A 19,059-nucleotide genomic window follows, 5' to 3' on the forward strand; every position below is an offset into this window, starting at 1 on the left:
ACAACGGGAGAGGCCACAACAGTGAGAGGGCCACGTACCGCAAAAAAAAAAAAAAAAAGGTAACCAGAGATATCCCAAGCAGGAGCTAGAATAATCCTTGGGAGGGATTTTATGAAGAACAATCAGGAATCTCTAAGACTACAGTCCCGATACTGAAAAAGCAATTTTCATCGTGGTGGGTCATTAGCAGCGTATTTCAACATAAGAGAATACATATGTAATGGCAGGTCAAAATCAGATGCAAAGACCACTTTGTCAACATCTCGGCAGCCACTCTTCATCTAAGACTTACTCCTTACTCCTAGCAAAGCTGTATGGCCGACTGCTTACTGACCTCATCAACAATGACACAACTAAAGGGGACACCCCCTTGCCCACGGAAAGCAGCCTCGAGCAGCAAACCACCACTCGTGCTCAGTGTGCAGCAGATGATGTGGGACTCTAAGATGATGATGTTCTGTGTCTTTTGTGGGCATCCTTGAACCTAAGAGAATAAAAGTTCATCAACATTCAGTTGTATATAAATTCTTAACTACACTTATTATGTGGCAGAATAATGTCTAGTAAATGTTAGGTAGGAACCTCAAGCCTAGAAAAGAGAAGAAACATTCAAGATAATCAGAAGCCACCAGAAAGAACACTTTGCAGTGGAGTCTAATCTCAGAACATGAGTTAATAATAAGCACATTAAGAAAAATTTATTCAGGTTTAATTTGGTCGAAGTGGATTACAATTCTTACAGCCTGACGTATGAGGGAAGGTATCAGAATAAGCAAAGATTAAGTAATTCTACTGAGTTGTGAAGCAATTATCTGAGTAAAACCAGGATCAGAACTAAGCCTGAACATACACTTTGCTGTTAGTTTTTAAGTATGTAATATTGTTCTTTTATAAGGGATAGTACCAACAAAAACGCCTGTGAAACTGACAAGCATTCTAGTTCCACAGTGGAATCCAACAACCTTGGTCCAGACTATAATGGAATAAACTGTGATGGAGACTAACAGTATGAATGACACCTCACAATGCATATCATTCAGTGTTCAAATTAATAAACTAGTACTCTCATCATAGATTCAGGTAGCCTATCTCCCCTCCTGAAAAAGCTGTCGTGAATCATCCCTGAACATGTGATAGATTCAACCATGGAGGCCAAGGCATGTATGTGAAGAGAGGGTGGCAACTGTGGCCTTCTGGTGCTCACATGTTAACTGTCACATACCTCTCCTCTCAGCTATCTAATGAGTAAAACTGCCAAGGACAATTAATTTAATGGCCCACAGAACAATGTGATCAGCGGCAAAAACCATAATACAGGTAAACATGGACTTCATCCTTAAATGTGGGAAGATTAATTTTGGGCTCAGCTTAAAGTTTTAATAAAAAGCTTTCCACATAACTTTTGACACACTGCTAGTGGAAATACACATTAAGTTCAATTATATTTATTTAGCCACACAGAGAAGGTCAATAATACATTCAAGAGGAAAACCACAGCTCAAAAATACAAATACCATTACCGGTTGAGTATTACCCTCTCTTTCCCTGACCGCCAATTCATTTCATTAAGGGCTGCATGCTGGTGATGGGGTACACACCTGGCTCATTCTAGCTTTGACCAATATAAATGTTAGTTGATATTTTTATATCCAAAGAAAACTGGGAAAAGTTATACATGTTATAGAAGGATTTTTTGTGATCAGAAACAAGGAAAAGGAGTGTATGCTTTCAGCCAAAAACTGAGAAAAAAGGTGCTTATATTTCTTGGGCCACATCCCAGCCACTGTCACTCTACCTGAATTCAGATGTGTATTTTTTTTTCCTGTATCTTCAAATAGTTACTTATTTATTTATTTATTTGGCTACGCTGGGTCTTAGTTGTGGCATGTGGGATCTTCCCGGCAGCGTGTGGGATCTTTTAGTTGCAGCATGAGGGATCTTTTAGTTGTAGCATGCGGGCTCTTAGTTGCAGCACATGGGATCTAGTTCCCTGACCAGGAATCACACCCACACCCCCTGCAATGGAAGCAGAGTCCTAACCACTGGACAGCCAGGGAATTCCCCCAAATTTTTAAATGTAATTGAGAAAAGACCACAGGTTGTCTGAACTATTTCATAATTTTAAAAAAGAAAAAGTAATACCAGTAAAGTGCTACAGGTGAACTACTTACCTCTTTAATTTTAGAAGAAAGCTCCTGCCTTTCTTGTGAAACTTTGGCAATTTTTTCATCTAATTCTTGCCTCTGGAAAAAATCAGAATGCCATCATTAAAATTAAATTAAGCATTTTAAAATGCTTTCCAATGGACTGCCTCACATTTCAAAAGGGTGAGCCAGTACTTTACCAATGAAAAACTGATTCACCCAGTGTGTTTTCTCTATACCAGTCTTTCTGTATTGCTGTGTGTCAGAGTTTAGCTAAGCTACTCCATGGTACTGATGCCCTGGCATCCATTTTGTTTGGCCAAGCAGCCTGCAGAGACCCCAAACTAACACTAGGCCCCTTCACACACATGCACGCCCTAGATGGCAGCCCGTGGAGTCACCGGCCCACCAGCCAACATAAGCTCTTGTGATCAGCAGTCTCCTCTGCCATCCAGTGCCTTCCCCTTATATGCCCTTTAGATAAGAGACCCTCTAAGCTACTTACCAAAACCCTGCTCTTTCAGTTAAAATTGGCCAATCCAGCCCTAGCCTGGGAACCCCAAAGTACTCCACGCATGGACTCTGATAATGACATGTGCGCCAGGGCCTGCCTCTCTCTGTCTGCACTCTCCCTTGACCTGCCTGTCATGCCCCACGAGACATGCCTTATACCTTCCTCAAGACCTGTGAAAATAAACTTCTCTATTTCGCTTTCTCTTGTGGTCTGTTTTTAAACATCAGCTCATTGTCCAGCAACCCGACAACCAGCACCCCATGCTTCAATCAGTAGGTGCTAATTTGATAAATTCTTTTATTTTTTGTGGCCACCCTGTGCAGCATGAGGGATGCTCATGAGGAACTAGGGTTCCCTGAGCAGGGATCGAACCTGAGCTCCCTTCAGTGTAAGTGCAGATTCTTAACCACTGGACCACCAGGGAAGTCCAATAAATTCTTAATAGTGTGTATGATTCAGTTCTGTTCAGAGTACTGCAGGTACGCTTTCTGCTTAAGCAGGCCAACCCTTGGGGCATCACTTACGTGTTATCTACTCTGCCTTCATGCTATTAACAGTGGCGTTCAGTGGCTAAAACAGACTGCACGTGGCCTGCAAAGTCTGAAATATTTACTATCTTGTTCTTTTAAAAAAAGGTTAACCCCGAATGTAAGGCATACCATCTCTGTGTACATTTTTGTACACAAATTATGCTATTCCACAATGAAAGAATGGCATCAAATACTCACCAACTAGTTTATCTATGAGCTTTTAAAAAACACTGATCAAGACATGTTTAGATACCTGTAGTTCCCTTCCACCTCGGCATAAAGCACGCTGGCGAGAAAGTTCATCTAGTTGATGATCTAGAAATTCCTTTCTTCTGTGAATCTCATGAATATGAGAAGGTAAGTCTTTTTCTTTAAAAAAAAGATAAAAAGCTGTTGATTCTAACAAATACACACATATGCATACAAATGAGAAGGAAAACTAGCTTTCAAAACTAGACTACTTCTAGGGTCTCCAAATTACCTTTAATGCCCATGCCATTTTCTACCATACAAAAAGAAACAGAAATCAATTTATATATACCTTTATTCAGTACTTACTCATTCTGTGGTTAACTTGGCTCTCCAAACTGAATTTTAGGACCTCAGTATTAATACACTTTTCTGGACCTAGACGTACTAAATTTATATCTCCACAGTTTCCTGTTGATAGAAGTCACACTTAGAGGTTAATAAGAATGCTGTCAATTTCTGTACATAATAATTATTTCTAAGCAAATATATTAACAATCAGAGAAAGGAGCTAACATGAACTATTAATCAACCAAATACCTGGAACTGCGCTAGAGGTTCCACACACATTCTTTTAGATTTGCTTCATAAGAATCCTATAAGGCAAGGATTTATTTCCACCTAATAAAAGCTACTGAGGTTGCACAAGCAGTACACTGCAGAGTTGAGATTCTATTACACTAATGCTTCTCAAACTATGTTCTATACATCACTCCATGGTAAAATGTATTTGGGAAATGGCGAGTGAAAATAAAACAAATTTCTTGACCATAGGATATTTCGAAGATGAAGACTTTTCTCTATTAATGCAGGTCTGAATTCCCCAAACAGAATCTTACAGGACCATCAAATGCTTTTCTGCAGAATAGTGAGAACCACGGTTTTGAAACACTGTTCCACATCACAATGCCACTCCAGGATCTAAGGGACACAAGATGCTGGAAATTCTGGAATATGGTAATTCCAAAAACTGTCAGCATCATTTAACTGGTTTATTAACCACATTTTAATTTTAGGTTAGCACATTTCAGACATTATTTAATCTAAAAGTCTCCCACTGCTTCACTGAACTACTAAACTATAGCAATCATGCAGCGTTTATTAGCACTTATCCCAATCTGACACATCACATACTTGTTTGCTATCTCCTTCCACTGAATCCAAGTCCCATAAGAACCAGGTTTTGTTTTGGTCACAGCCTAGAAGCGCAGCTGGCACGTAAGTACAATAAACATACACTGAATGAATAAATGAACTCATTATACAGCTGTTCACACATATTTTTGTTCCTAGTTCAGCTCATTCTTCTAAAATTTGAAGCCATCTTCTCTGACCAACATTTACTTGAAGGTGTCAAAATTGCTAACTTGTGTTTCTACCAGAAAGGTGGATGAGATTTATAGCCACTATAAGCATCTAAAAATGCTCCAGAAATTAAAACAGACATCCTTTAAATTGCAGGGTGAGCTCAGAAGGATGTAAGAGAAATTCCTAGGGGCCAAAAACAAAGAGAAAGGTGAAAAACAGAGGTGAAAGCCCCTGAGCTGCTGTGGCTTCCCTGGAGGGAACAGGGTGAGGGCTGGTCACTCTCTAGATGCTTAGGTGTTTGTTTTTTCATTTACATACAATCAAATGCAGAGATTTAAAAATCCTTAGTTCTACAGAGTTTGACAAATATCTACATCAGCAAAACTACCATTCCAATCAACATATAGAAATTGTATAATGGGGGCTTGGATTTTAACGTCCACTAGAAAGCAAGAGGGCATGGAAGAGGTGGAGGGATGAAAACGACATGAATCTATCTTGGCCTGGGCTTAGCTGGGAAAAAAAACTCTCTTCTAGGACTTTCCAACTATAGGCCCATGCCACATGTGGACTTAGAGCCTAAACACATAATACAGAGAATGACAAAGGTGACCCAACCAAAATACAGTTGAGATTTTAAAAATGAGAATACAGTGAACAATGTTATACCAATATATTTGAAAACCTAAGGTGAAGTGGAGATTTTTCTTGAATAATATGAATTAGCAAAACTCACTCAAATGTAGAAAACTTGAATAAACCAACAATTAAAGACATTCAGCACACAGAAACTTACCCATCTGTCAAAAAACAGACAAAAAACAAACAAACAAGAAGCCCCCCAAAAAACAACACTAAAAACAAATTAACCTTCAAGTAACAGGTAATTCCCTGTCATATATGAAACATCCCAAATAAATGTCTGTATAAATTCTTTTTTTTTTTTTTTTTTTTTGTGGTTCACGGGCCTCTTACTGCTCTGGCCTCTCCCATTGTGGAGCACAGGCTCCAGACGCACAGGCTCAGCCGCCATGGCTTATGGGCCCAGCCTCTCTGTGGCACGTGGGATCCTCCCGGACCAGGGCACGAACACATGTCCTCTGCATCGGCAGGCAGACTCTCAACCACTACGGCACCAGGGAAGCCCTGTATAACTTCATTTTTAAAGTCTGTATAACTTCAATACTAAAACCAAAGATATGACAAAGAAAAATTATAGGCTGCCGTCAGTTAAAAAAATCAATAGCAATCCAGCAATGTGGTAAAAAAATCATACTACACAACCAAGCAGACCTTATTCTAGGAATCAAAGATATTTTCAAATTAGTAAAGCATTGTAGGGAATTCCCTGGCAGTCCAGTGGTTAGGACTCGGCACTTTCACTGCCATGGGCATGGTTTCAAACCCTGGTCGGGGAACTCAGATCCCTTAAGCCTCGGGGTATGGAAAGAAAGAAGAAAAGAAAGAAAAGAAAAGGGGCTTCCCTGGTTGCGCAGTGGTTGAGAGTCTGCCTGCCGATGCAGGGGACAGAGGTTTGTGCCCCAGTCCGGGATGATCCCATATGCCGTGGAGCGGCTAGGCCCGGGAGCCATGGCCACTGAGCCTGCGCGTCCAGACCCTGTGCTCCGCAACGGGAGAGGCCACAACAGTGAGAGGCCAGCGTACCACACAAAAAAAAAAAAAAAAAAGGAAAGGAAAAGAAAGAAAAGAAAGAATGAAAGAAAGAAAGAAAAGAAAAGAAGAATTCCCTGGTTAGGACTCTGTGCTTGCACTGCCATATGGTGAGGGGGAGGGGTATATGAATGAAAAAATACTGCATGCAGTAAAATTCAACACCCATTCATTAAAAAACTCTAATTAGGTGGGGACTTTTTTAACCTGATAAAAGCGTATATACCAAACCCCAGGAACAAACATCACACTTAATGGTGAGATGTCCAAAGTATTTCTGTAAAGGACACCCAGGACCACTGGACATAGTGAAAAGAAGCAAAAATGAAAGTACTGAATAAGAAGAAAAAAGCCGTCTTTACTGACAAGAGATGTCATTTTCTCTCTAACAAAAATATTAAAAATCCAACCTAGACACTACACATGTGCCACCTTCGTCCCAGCCTTCTCGTGTTGTCAGCCCACACCTGAAAAAGGGCTTATTACCCTCCCTCAGGGAAAGGAAAGTGAAAACCACGCGGGAACTGTTCTCGGTTGTATAATTAGATACAACTACTTTGGAGCAGAACCGGGCACTATCTAGAATCAGCACAAATCCTTCAACCCAGCATTCTCATTTCTAGGTATATATACACTAGACCAGTGTTTTTATAAACTCTTTTGACCGTGATCTGTAGTATGAGGTACACTTCACATTGAAAGCCAGCACACTCATACCTCACCAATAAAACAGGTTTCACAAAACAATACTTTACCCCTCACTACCTACACTCTAATCTTTTCTGTTCTCTTCTGTTCTATCTTATCTTGTGTAAGTATGCTGGTTCTGATCTCCCTAAACTGATTTCACAATCCAATAACTGGTCACAAGCCACAGTGTGAAAGCACTGCCCTAGCAGCCTGTATGAATACTCAGGAGACGTGAGTAAGAACACAGTACTCCAGTGTACTCCCTTCAGCTGCTGTACAGTACAACACAATACAACTCAGTCACTGCAGTAAACGTTTTCATCCTGCACTGGAGAAACAGGCACAAGTACAGGAATTAAGTTTGAAATAACAAAAAAAAAAAAAAGGGAAAGAACTTACATTTCTATCAATGGATAACGAATGAACTGTGCACTCATAGATGAGACACCCTATAGCAGTTAACATGAATGACCGTATCCATATACAGCGATACATAAAGTCATAGTTCTCACAAACATAATGGTGAGTAGAAAAGTTGCCGTTCACAATGCATTTTCAGTTTTAAAAGCAAATGACCTCTAGATGTAGCTAATACATGTGCAATAAAAGGGGAAATATGTGTGATCCCTGCGAAGACAGACGACACATCCTGGCTGCTCCTGCAGCTGGTGTGGCCACGGGACTAAGTTCTGGCCAAAAGGAAATAAGCAGAGGTGCTACTGGCAGCGTCTCAGAACTTTCCTTAAAGCACAGCTAGTATATCTGTCCCTTTTTCCTTGCACTTGCTAGATGGGACTACTGGTGCTGGAGCAGCTGTTTCTGACCATGAGGTGCACTAAGGAGTGGGGGGGTCCCACGTAGTGCAGCAACAAGGTAGAAAGACCCTAGGTCTCTGAACACTCGGAAGTAGAGTCATCACGCCAGTATCATCCCTCAGCTGCCCATCTCTGGGCTTCTGAGTAAGAAGGAAATAAACTTCTATCATAGTTAAGCCACTGTAGTTGGAGTGTCTATTATTTGAAGCCTAATTGAATCTTAACTGATTTAGGTCACTGCCAGGTAACATCAAGGAAAATAAAATTTGCTTAGGGAAGACGAGATACATGTGCTTAGAAGAGCAGCCCGACCCAGAGCCATAACCACGCCACTCAGGATGGCTGGTGTGAGAGGAGGTGTTAAGGTTAAGTGCACAGAAATGACTTTACACATTCGCTCAAGCATTCCGAATCCTCGGTGGCAATGCTCTTCAATCTGTCAACTGTACTGAAAAGACTTGTCCCTGTGGTATACTTTACATCTCAACTCCTCAGCTTCTCCGCCTATAAAATGTAGATAGGTTATTTATTGCATGGCTCAGAGGATTACTCTGAGTACTGACACATAGTGAGCACTCGGTAACCATAAGTGATGACTTCTCTAGCTTTTGTGTCACTAAACATCTACTAAGTCCCAACTGAGTGCCAGGCACTGTTCCAGGCACGGGGGTTACTACAATGAACACATTTTTAAAAGCCCTTGCCTTGGTGGACCTCGTTATATTCTAGCTAGACTGAACCATCCACGGTCCTCTGGCTTCTGGTCCTTTTTATGTACAGTAAGTTCCACCAGAGTCCTCTCCCCACTTCACTTCCTCATTGCTCTTCCAAGTTTCATCTTAGATATCATTTCCTCTAAAAGTCTTCCCTAACCCCTACACAACTGAATCAAGGGCTGCTCTAAGGTGTTTCAAACGGCACAGGGCCTGGCACAGAATAAATGCTCCAAAATATTCAGTAAACAAAGCAGTAAGTACACATGGGCCACAGCCTCAAGTAGAAAAAATGACCAGAACTGGCTTGCTCTTTGTCATTCAAAGTTACCACACTAAACACTGAAAACAAAAACAAATGAAAAGCCCACATAAGTATCATACCTAAAGGATTCTTCTTGTCTTTACACTTCTCGTTGAATTCAAGCATAATTTTTTTCGTAAGTTCATCAACAGCTGTATTGGAAGGTGCACACACAAGGACACGGTTTTGTTTGATTTTGGCATTGGAGTTCTCATCTGAATGCCCCCTCCTCTGGTTCGACAATTTGCAACAAATAAACAAACAAACAAAAAAAACAAACAATACTGATAAGCTCTATTGTGCAGTGTTATAGTTCTTCTCTACTGTCACATATATTTGAAAGTTCCCCTAATAAATAGTTAAAAGTAAATAAAAGCACCTACATCTTACACTGATGTTAAAAAATTACTCTGGCCGGGAATTCCCTGGCCAACGAGTGGTTAGGACGCAGTGCTCTTACTGCCAAGGGCCCAGGTTTGATCCCTGGTCGGGGAACTAAGATCCCACATGCCGCATGGTGTGCCCGAAAAAAAAAATAAATTACTCTGGCATAAAATCTAACTTCTCTGAGCCTTACCTTACTATCCACTTATTTTATTCAATGTTCAATCCAAAATGTAACCCAGGAATACATTCAAGATTGTCTCCTGGGATTAGCCGTGACCTATAATAAAGCCCGAAGACCACTATTCTAGCCCATAGAATTAGTTTCACACAATATAACATTTTCTGTTCCTTTTATTTCTTATAACCTTCTCTACCTCTGCTACCGCTTTATCTGATATAGTTCCACACAGTATCAAAAAGATACACAGAAGTGAAGGGAAAAACACACTTTAGTACTTATTTACACGTTAAAGTAAAACAACATACTCAATTAAGGGCACAGATGCCCTCGTGCACACTCTACCTCTGTCAGTAGGCGGTACAGGAGGCCTACAATGGTTTTTGATTTTCCTGTCCCGGGTGGTCCATGAATCAGACAGATCTTGGCAACTGCTGGGGAGTGTTTCACCATGGCATATGCAGTTTCTATCGCTTTCTTTTGGTCTTCATTGAAATCTTTTAGGTAGGCGATCTATACAAAAGACACTAGTGAGAACGAGCGGTTCTTCCTGGGATGGCACAGGAGAGCGAGAGAGTGGAAGACATCTGTTTGAACTGCTGCTGACCTTTGTCAGACAGAAGCTTTGGTGATGATCAGGCAAAACCCCAAAATGACCCTTAATCTAAGAACCACTTTCACTACTGGAAAGAGCTACTGATGAGTCTACAGGCCTCAGTCCACCTACAACCACAACAACTATATTTTTATTTGTGATTCTTATAAAGATGATCACAATAAACTGTTTTGTACTTTTCTTCTTTTTATTCCGTGGTTCTTCCCATTTTAGTCAATCCTCTCTTTAGACAGTAAAAACATTCCAAGACTTCCTTTCCTAACACAAGTGATACAGTCAAAACAACAGGGATTTGGGGTCAGATCTGAGTCTACACCTCAGTTTCACTCAAAAGCTAGGTCTCTAAACTCCTAACTTCTCTGGGCTTCAGGCTTTGACAATCATTAAATCTGGGATTCCTTAGAGGGTGGGAACTGACTGAGAAAATGCATATGAAAGTCCTAACACAAGACAGGGGTTCAAATAACATTCCTTTCCTTCCGCCTGTCTCTGTGTTAATTTCCTGGAACTTACACCCAACTCTTACAACAATGAGAAATATGTGTTCACACAAAAATCACAACTTCGTCGTCACACTGACAACAGTACCAGTCAATGCTCCACTGATCATTCAAATGCAAAAGTCATTCCATTAAACCTCCTCTTACTCCTGTATTTAATTACCTAACAAACAGTTAAGTAGGATGTTCACCTCACATTTTAATGCTGCTCTGCAAGCATGTTTTCAATTCCTTTTTGGACTCTACCTTTTTTCCTGAGGTAAGCTGACTAACTTAACACAAAGAACTACTTTGCAATATTAAAGAAAACTAAGCACTAAAAACGTCACTGGGCACACATGGTGACTATGTCTTTGTTGTAGACAACAGGGAATGTGTGACAGATAAAAATAACATGCTTTAACATCTTGACATGAAATGTTCTGACTTTCCCTGTTATCAAATGACTGTCACTCACAATTCTCTCAGATGCTGTAGTTAGTAAATCTTTTGTACAGAAGTCCATGGGGTTTGGATTCAGAACGGCTCTGGCCAGTTGGTTCCGACCACTCAGCAAAGACATGGCTTTCAACTTCCTCTGTGTAGTCACCAGAGAGCTGATTACAAGACATTTCACGAATTCATTTAAATTGACGGGTAAATTATGTTGAGTCTGGATGGAAAGGGAACACTCAGATTTCCCATTACGCACTATTATCAAGAAGGAGAAAAAGCAATTTCAGTTACCAGTGAGTAACAGTGTCCAGTTAAAAAGGTTATTCAGAACAAGGTGTATTGTAACTTTTTTTTTGTGGTATGCAGCCCTCTCTCAATGTTGTGGCCTCTCCCGTTGCAGAGCACAGGCTCCGGACACGCAGGCTCAGCGGCCATGGCTCACGGGCCTAGCCGCTCTGTGGCACGTGGGGTCTTCTCAGACCGGGGCACGAACCCATGTCCCCTGCATCGGCAGGCGGACTCTCAACCGCTGCGCCACCAGGGAAGCCCTGTAACATGTTTTTTATACATCATTTAAATAATTTTCTCAGTAAGTATCTACTGACTGCCTCCTAAGAACCAGGCAACATTCCTGTCCTCTGGAGGCTTATTTTTTAGAAGAAGGGGGCAGATAAGCAAATAAACATGTCAGGTGATGGTAAGTGCTAGGAAGAAAGCCGAGAAGGGGGATGAGGAAGTGATGAGGGTTGTGAGGGAGTGTTGTTGTAGACAGGAGAGTCAGGGGAGGTTTTCCTGATATGATATTTGAGCAGAGCCATGGCATTAAGTGAGTGAGCCATGCCCGTAACCGGGGAAAGTGGGTTACAGGCAGAGAATCAGCAACTGCAAAGACAATGGGGCAGCGAGGTGCCTGGATTATTTTCACAACAGGGAGAAGGCCAGAATGGCTAGAAGGAAAAGCAGGGAGAAGCGAGCTAGAAGACCAAGACGGTAAATGCAGCTACACTTCAGAGGGCTCTGCAGTTAACCACTCTGAACATGACTCTGAGTCAGGTCAAGAGCACAGGACAGCTCCGCGCAGGTAAGTGACACACGCTAAGTCACACAGTAAAAGAATCACTTATCGCGAATGAAGAATAAACTGCAATGGAAAAAGCACAAGAAGACAACTTAAGAGGCTAAAATCTAGGTAAAAGTGAATGGTCACGTGGGCCAGGAGGCAGCAGGAGAGGTGGCACTTGGATGTAGGATATATGGCCAAGGAAGATCCGACAGGACTTCCTGATGCATTAGATGGAGCGTGCGAGGGAAAGCAGGACTCGAGGATGACTCTGAGGTTTTGGGCTGAGCAACTGGAAGAATGGGATGGAGGTCCCACATGCTGAGTTGGGAAAAAACGGAGCAACAGCAGATGTCAGGCAGTAAATCAAGTGCTTCCTTTTGGAGTAGGTTTGAAATGTCTAATATCTCCAAATGGAGACGTCAGGTAGTTGGATGCATGAGGAGTTCCGGGAAGGAGACAGAAACCATTGCTAAATCTTAGAAACAGAACTTTGGCAAATGTAACCACTTGTAAGAGTTGAAAGCACAGATGAAGCTAGATATCCCTGGTGCTCAATGCATCTTGCACAAAGAACTGAGCTCTGACCACACAATAGTGGACATGGCACACCAGTTATGATGCGGCACGATGTTAAACTCTAAGAGCTTTGTTGCTATTTTTAAGATATGATACAAAAAGGGGAAGGAATAATGATCACATATTCGCTTCCCGTAACAGAGACTAAGAGAGCAGCAATGTCAAAAAGGCAGCTTGGCATATATCAAGCATGTGGACTTCGTAGTCAAACAAAATTAGGTTTCAATTCTGGACCGAGTGTTTAATAGTAAGGATGCCTTTGGATATGTTACTTAACATCCCTGAACTCTGATTTCCCAATGAGCAGGGAACAAACCATTCTGCTTTGCAGGGCTCTGGGAGAAGATGATAAATGTGTACAGGAAGGACAGGGCACACTGGCTGGCACACAGTCAGTAGTCCTTAAATTCAAGCTAACATTATTTTTGTTATGCTACCTTAGGGAGAGAAGTCCCTACACCACAGTGGATGGGAGTGATGAAACAGTAAACCCCTCCAGTTGCCTTACAATTAGTTCTGTGTTTGGTCTGCTCATCAATAATTAGCCCCCAAACCAAGGCTGGAATGTGATTTAACAAACAGATGGTTTGCAAACTGTCTGTTTTATAACAAACACACTGACAGATGAAGGCATTTACTAGAAGGAGAAGACATTACAAAAGAAAGCTTTAAAATCCTAAGTCTAAAGCAATACGTGCTGGGCCTTTTCCAGCTGAGTCTAGAAAAACTAAAAGAGGACTCTGAATGGTAAGTAATCAACCTAGCAAATACAGTCTGGTAAACATAGAGCAAACATACATCTGGTAAATGGACAGCAAATAGAGGGCTGGTAAATGTATAGCAAATACATGGCTAGTAAAGCCTAATTTAGAGGGAGATGAAAAGATGAGCTGCTGACAGATTTCTCTTCCATGTCTCATTAGGTACTTACTGACTGAAGTGCGGCGGAACGTATGAACATAGCCACAGTAATGTTCACGGGGAACTTGCAGGCGATGTCTCTCTATATCCTTCTTCTCTCCATTTAGTCTTTCAGGAACCAAAAACACCAAATCATTTTCCTTTGGATGAAGCTGTTTAGCTAGTTCACATTCCTCAAGATAAACTATAACACAAGAAGAAGCCAGCATTTATTCTAACAGAATTATTTTACATGAGATTAAAGGATATTAAACGCTTGTACTAAGTTCAAGCAAGTATACAGCACTAGCGGACTTTGTACATACTTCAAAATGATAGTCTAAGCTAGTCAGCATTGACAAATATTGATCACACAGCATTATAAAAGTCTTCTTAAAACCTGCTACAAAGCCAAAATAGATGAAGTCATAATATTCAAAAGTAGCTAATACATTTCTTTTCCTTGAAGTTTACCTTAGTTTTTAATCAAGGAATTTTCACTTTTGTGCCCTGCTTTCAAAATCCCGAGAGAAAATCTGGAAACAGATCCATGTACACGTAAGAATTTTGAGCCTACTAGTGGCATTTCAAACAAGGGGGAAAGGACAGTAGTAAAATAAATGGGGCTGGGAAAACAGAGCAAGCTCTAAAATTAAAAAAAGTTCAGTACCAACTGCCAAATCCAGCAGCAACATACTGAACCAAAGCACGAAGTACTAGGATTAAGTAGACTGAACTACTAAGTCAAAAAAGAATTTTAAAAATGCATCATGTAAGAAATGTCTATTTGAAGGCATCAGAGAGCAAATACAACAATGAAGAATCACTCTGTTGAGATCCAGAACAAGGTGGAGATCCGTAAGGGTCAGCCCAGTATTTTCCCTAGAAACATCTGAACTCTTCAGGGAGTGGCAGCCAGGAATTTGAGCAGTACCTGGGATAGCCTTGTACAAAAAAAGAGACAAAAACTGGAGTCCAGGGCCTGCATAGATAAAGTAGGCATCCTGGTAGCCCTCAAGCTTCAGGTAGGGACCATGAAGGACTACACCCAACAATGAAGGCAGCATCAATTCACCCGAGTACTTCAGGAAAGCTCAATCCTTTAAGCTGATCCCACATTGCTAGTACTCCCAGAATCCTGGCAGAAGCAAAGAAAAATCCTCTCTGGAAGAGGACATCCTATCATCCTAGGCCCCTGATTATTTTTTAAATAGCTTTCCAAAGACAATGACCAACATATTAGAAATAAGCAAAGCACCAGGAGAGAATACATGAACTACTAGAATCAACAAACAAACAAAAAAGGGCTGCACAAGGCACTACACAGAGTACAGTCCTTGAATTGGTTCTAGGACTCCCGCAGGCACCAAAATCCTCAGATGCTCATGTCCCTTATGTAAAACGGCATAGTATTTGCATATAACCCACGCACATCCTCCAGTACACTTTAAATCATCTCTAGATTACTTATAATACCTAATACAATGCAAACGCTATGGACATAGTTGTAAATCCAACATAAGTGGTATGTAAATAGGTGCTGGTGCATAGCAAACATGTTTTTCTGGAATTTTTTTTCCCTGAATATTTTCAATCCACGCTTGAATCCGATGACGCAAATCCCGCAAATACAGAGGACCAACTGTATGTATAACACAGTTTAAAATATAGAGTTAAAATACGTAACAATAATAATATACAAAGTGGAACAGATAAACAGGGTTAAAGTTTTTTAAGATTTTGCCTTATCTATGGAGACACTTAAAGTATCGATGAAATCTGTAAACTTTGAATCATGTACGCTCTAAGTTTTCACCTAAACTACTAAATGGCAAAAGAGGTACAAGTTGACGTATAATTTCCAAACTAAAAGAAAAGAAAAAATGAATGGTTCAAAGGTCTCACATATATGTAAAGAGTACACTCTAGTTCTATCAGTTTTTTCTTTATATATTTTATTAGGTATTCAAAATGGTCCTATCTTCTGTTCACTGAACTTGCTATCATTGTGAAATACTCGCTTTTAATCTCAAATAATGCTCTTCTGCCGTAAAGTCTATTTAGTCTGGTATTAACAGAGCAAAACAAGTTTCTTTTAGTTGGGTTTGCATGAGTAGCTTTCTCCAATCTTCCTCTTCTAACCTTTCTGTATCCTTATGTTTACATGTATTACTTGTAAACAGCATATAACATGCCAATACTGATCTTGAAATAACTTTTTCTACCCAAAGATACTACGGCTACTTAGAAAATTGAAAGCTCACATACAGGATAAAACATATAGATGGTATCGGTTATATCAGGTAGCAAGAAAGCTCTCAAAGACTAGCCTGTCTAAAGGGCTCAGGAGCCAACTTGAAGAAACCAATTACAAAGACTTGAAACAAGTGTATTTAAGTCCATGTGTTCATAACGAAAAAACATTTTTTTAAAGTTCACTGGTCAACCCAGCACTTGCAGAGAATTAAGTCATTATTTTGAAAACTGGTCAGGAGTCAAGTATCAATACTTATTCTACCCTTCTTTATAAAGTATACTACTGAGTAATCAAATAAAATAGAGCACTTTTTCTTTACAGAACTACAATAGCAAATAAATGAAGAAATGATCAAATAAAAATATCACCATTTTGTATCCTTTAGTAAAATAATTAATCTAGGCATTAAGGATCAACGGTTATAAGTATTACAAAAAGAGAAATTAGAGATCAAGCACCTCCTGATAAAGGAACACACCAACCTCAGCTATGAACTAGTTTTGCCAAAAATATTAGGTCAAATGAAACTGATCAAGCCTCTAGATCCAACTATCAATTTACAAAAAGTACAAAGGACTGAAAAACATACTAAACACCACCAGGGGGATGCTATCAGCAAGACACAGACACAGACCCTGTAATTCTACAGGGTCAACAACACAATTTCTTCAAAAAATAAATTACAAAGCGGGAGGGATCCATGAAGGAGACAATTGTAATTGAAGAAGACATATTAACAATGTCAGTGAGTGGACCTAACTTGGATCTTAATTCAAGCAGGCTGAAATAAATTGTTCTTTATGAGGAAACGGAAAACTTGAACACTGTCTAGCTATCTAATATTAAGAAATCATGGTTCATACTTTAGCAACAAAATAATGAATTATCAGCAAAAACACTATGAATTTTTAGGTCCATCTCTATTAGAGATAGTCACTTAAATAATTATGACACCAAAAGAAAAAAAATCTAACCAATGATGATCTGCAAAACCTCTCCCTAGAAAACTGTAAAACATTACTGAAAGTAAACCTAAATAACTGACAGTATGTATCGTATTCAAATCAGTATTAGAAAGATGTCAATACTTAACAAATGTCCACATCTTTTTTTTCTCTAAAACTTACATGGTAACGCAAAGGGACAAGAATAGCCAACGTAATCTTAAGGCCAAACAAGGTAAGCAGACTTGCTCATTAATGTTTATAATAAAGCTTAATTAAGTAAAATTAAGCAATGTGATATGGGCAGAAAGGTAGGCAAATGATCCAACAAAGAAGAAAGGAGTCCAGAAAAAGGCGAGTGCATTAAATGGACATTAGATTTGTAACAAATATGACACTGCAGACCATGGAGAAAGGATAATCTTTTCAATAAACACTACTGGGGTAATTACATCTCCATTAGGGAAAAAAAAATGAAACATGGCCCCTACATCTTACTCGTGTACAAAATCCATTCCAGGTCGGCAAAACAGCGAAGCCTCTAGAAAAGGGATTGGCAAACTTTCTGTAAAGAGCCAGATTTTTCTTTGCAGGCTACACATGGTGTCTGTTGCATATTCATCATCATCTTTTCTTCAAAAGCTTAAAAAAATGTAAGAACCTTACTCTTGGGCAGTATAAAAACAGGATACAGGGTAGATCTGCAAGCTGTGGTTTGCTGACACCTGTTCTAGATGTTAAGATAATATATTTATGACCTGCAGCAGGGAAAGGTTTCTTAAACCTTTGGCACAGACCATTAACCATAAAAAATACACAGATGCATTTGTTATGTTAAAAAATAAAGTCTAAACAAGAATAAAATAAGAATTTTAAAGACATCACTAAGAGAGACATAATGCAAGCCAAAGTGGGAGGATGGTTTATATCCAGATTGCATAAAGAACTTGCTACAAATCAGTAAGGAAAAGACAACTAACAGAAAATGAACAAGAGTCTTTAATAGGTGCTTCCCTAGAGAGGTTACTTGAGCATCTACTAAATATATGAGAAGGTGCTCAATCTCACTGATAGCCAGGATATTACAAAATAAAACCACAAATGGCCATCAATACACACACACTACAATGGCTAAAATGAACAGCACAATCAACACAAATGTGTTGGCAGAGACATGGAGCAACGTGACTTCCATACGCTGGTGGGGTGTGTCATTCTGCACGACTAGCTTGGCATTATCTACTCATGTTAAGCTCATGCATAATACCCTGAGACTCTGAGACCCACTTCAGGAGACAGACTCCACAAAAATGCCCTCGCATAACACGAAGAGACACATGAATGACCATAATAGCATTATTCATAAAATGCTGTGTGTAGAAGAAGGCCTGAGGCTGCTATCATTAGAAAGGCCTGCTTACAAGGTTGGCCCCCTTGGAATCTGGGAACTTGGTTTTCCAGACAGCTCTCATCATTTGCTGATGACAATGGCTCACTGTACCTTACCTGTTTGCCAAATTTTTTCTCTACAGCTTATGTCAAACACCCACTTTACTTGTGAAAGTCATGAATGTGGGCTAGGCAGAGGGTGTTTTAGGCACTGGGTCTCTAAGCTTCCCTGGTAGATAATGTGTCACATGGGTTGTCGCAGCCCACTACTGGGAAAATTAAGTGTGTCCTGTGTGACTTCGCTGGGAAATGACTCTTGGAAACTTGCTCCTGGTTTCCTTTTTCCCTTTGCTGATTTTGCTTTGTATCCTTTTGCCATAGTAAGTCACAGCCATGAGCAGGAATATAATTCCTGTGAGTCTTCCTAGCGAATCACTGAACTTGGGCATGGACTTGGAGAGCCCTGACACACAGGCCTAAACTGCTGAAAAAATGTCCATTAACGGGAGTTCTCTGGCGATCCAGTGGTTAGGACTCGGCGCTTTCACTGCTGTGGCCCGGGTTCAATCCCTGGTCGGGGAACTAAGATCCCACAAGCTGCATGGCACTGACAAAAAAAACTTCTTTAAAATAATAATCATAAAAATGTCCATCAACAGTAAAATTGTGACACAGTCACATATTGAAATACCACCACAGCAATGAAAAAAATACCAAAGATGCACACAAAATTGATGAATTACGAAGACATGTTACGTGAAAGAAGTCAGACACAAGAGTAAATGCTATGTGATTCTATCATACCATCAAGATAAATGGATGATAAATCAGTGATTTAAATATTAGAAAGAAATATAAAACTACTACAAGAAAATA

At 40.1% G+C, this 19,059-nt stretch overlaps 1 protein-coding gene across 1 annotated transcript in view; it reads right to left on the minus strand.

Annotated features, from left to right (window-relative positions):
* LOC308610501 (putative helicase senataxin) overlaps window positions 1–19,059 on the minus strand; it is a 61,439-nt gene that overhangs the window by 15,992 nt on the left and 26,388 nt on the right. The window contains exons 10-17 of the mRNA XM_081259609.1: window positions 13,625–13,798; window positions 11,077–11,309; window positions 9,849–10,016; window positions 9,019–9,169; window positions 3,747–3,848; window positions 3,442–3,557; window positions 2,172–2,243; window positions 335–484 (exon numbers count right to left, since the gene is read on the minus strand). Coding sequence (XP_081115735.1) covers window positions 335–484; window positions 2,172–2,243; window positions 3,442–3,557; window positions 3,747–3,848; window positions 9,019–9,169; window positions 9,849–10,016; window positions 11,077–11,309; window positions 13,625–13,798 — 1,166 coding nt within the window. The remainder of the gene's footprint in view (window positions 1–334; window positions 485–2,171; window positions 2,244–3,441; window positions 3,558–3,746; window positions 3,849–9,018; window positions 9,170–9,848; window positions 10,017–11,076; window positions 11,310–13,624; window positions 13,799–19,059) is intronic.

This window comes from Mesoplodon bidens (genome assembly GCF_964165515.1).
Source record: "Mesoplodon bidens genome assembly, contig: HAP1_SCAFFOLD_123, whole genome shotgun sequence".
Taxonomy (NCBI): Eukaryota; Metazoa; Chordata; class Mammalia; order Artiodactyla; family Ziphiidae; genus Mesoplodon; species Mesoplodon bidens.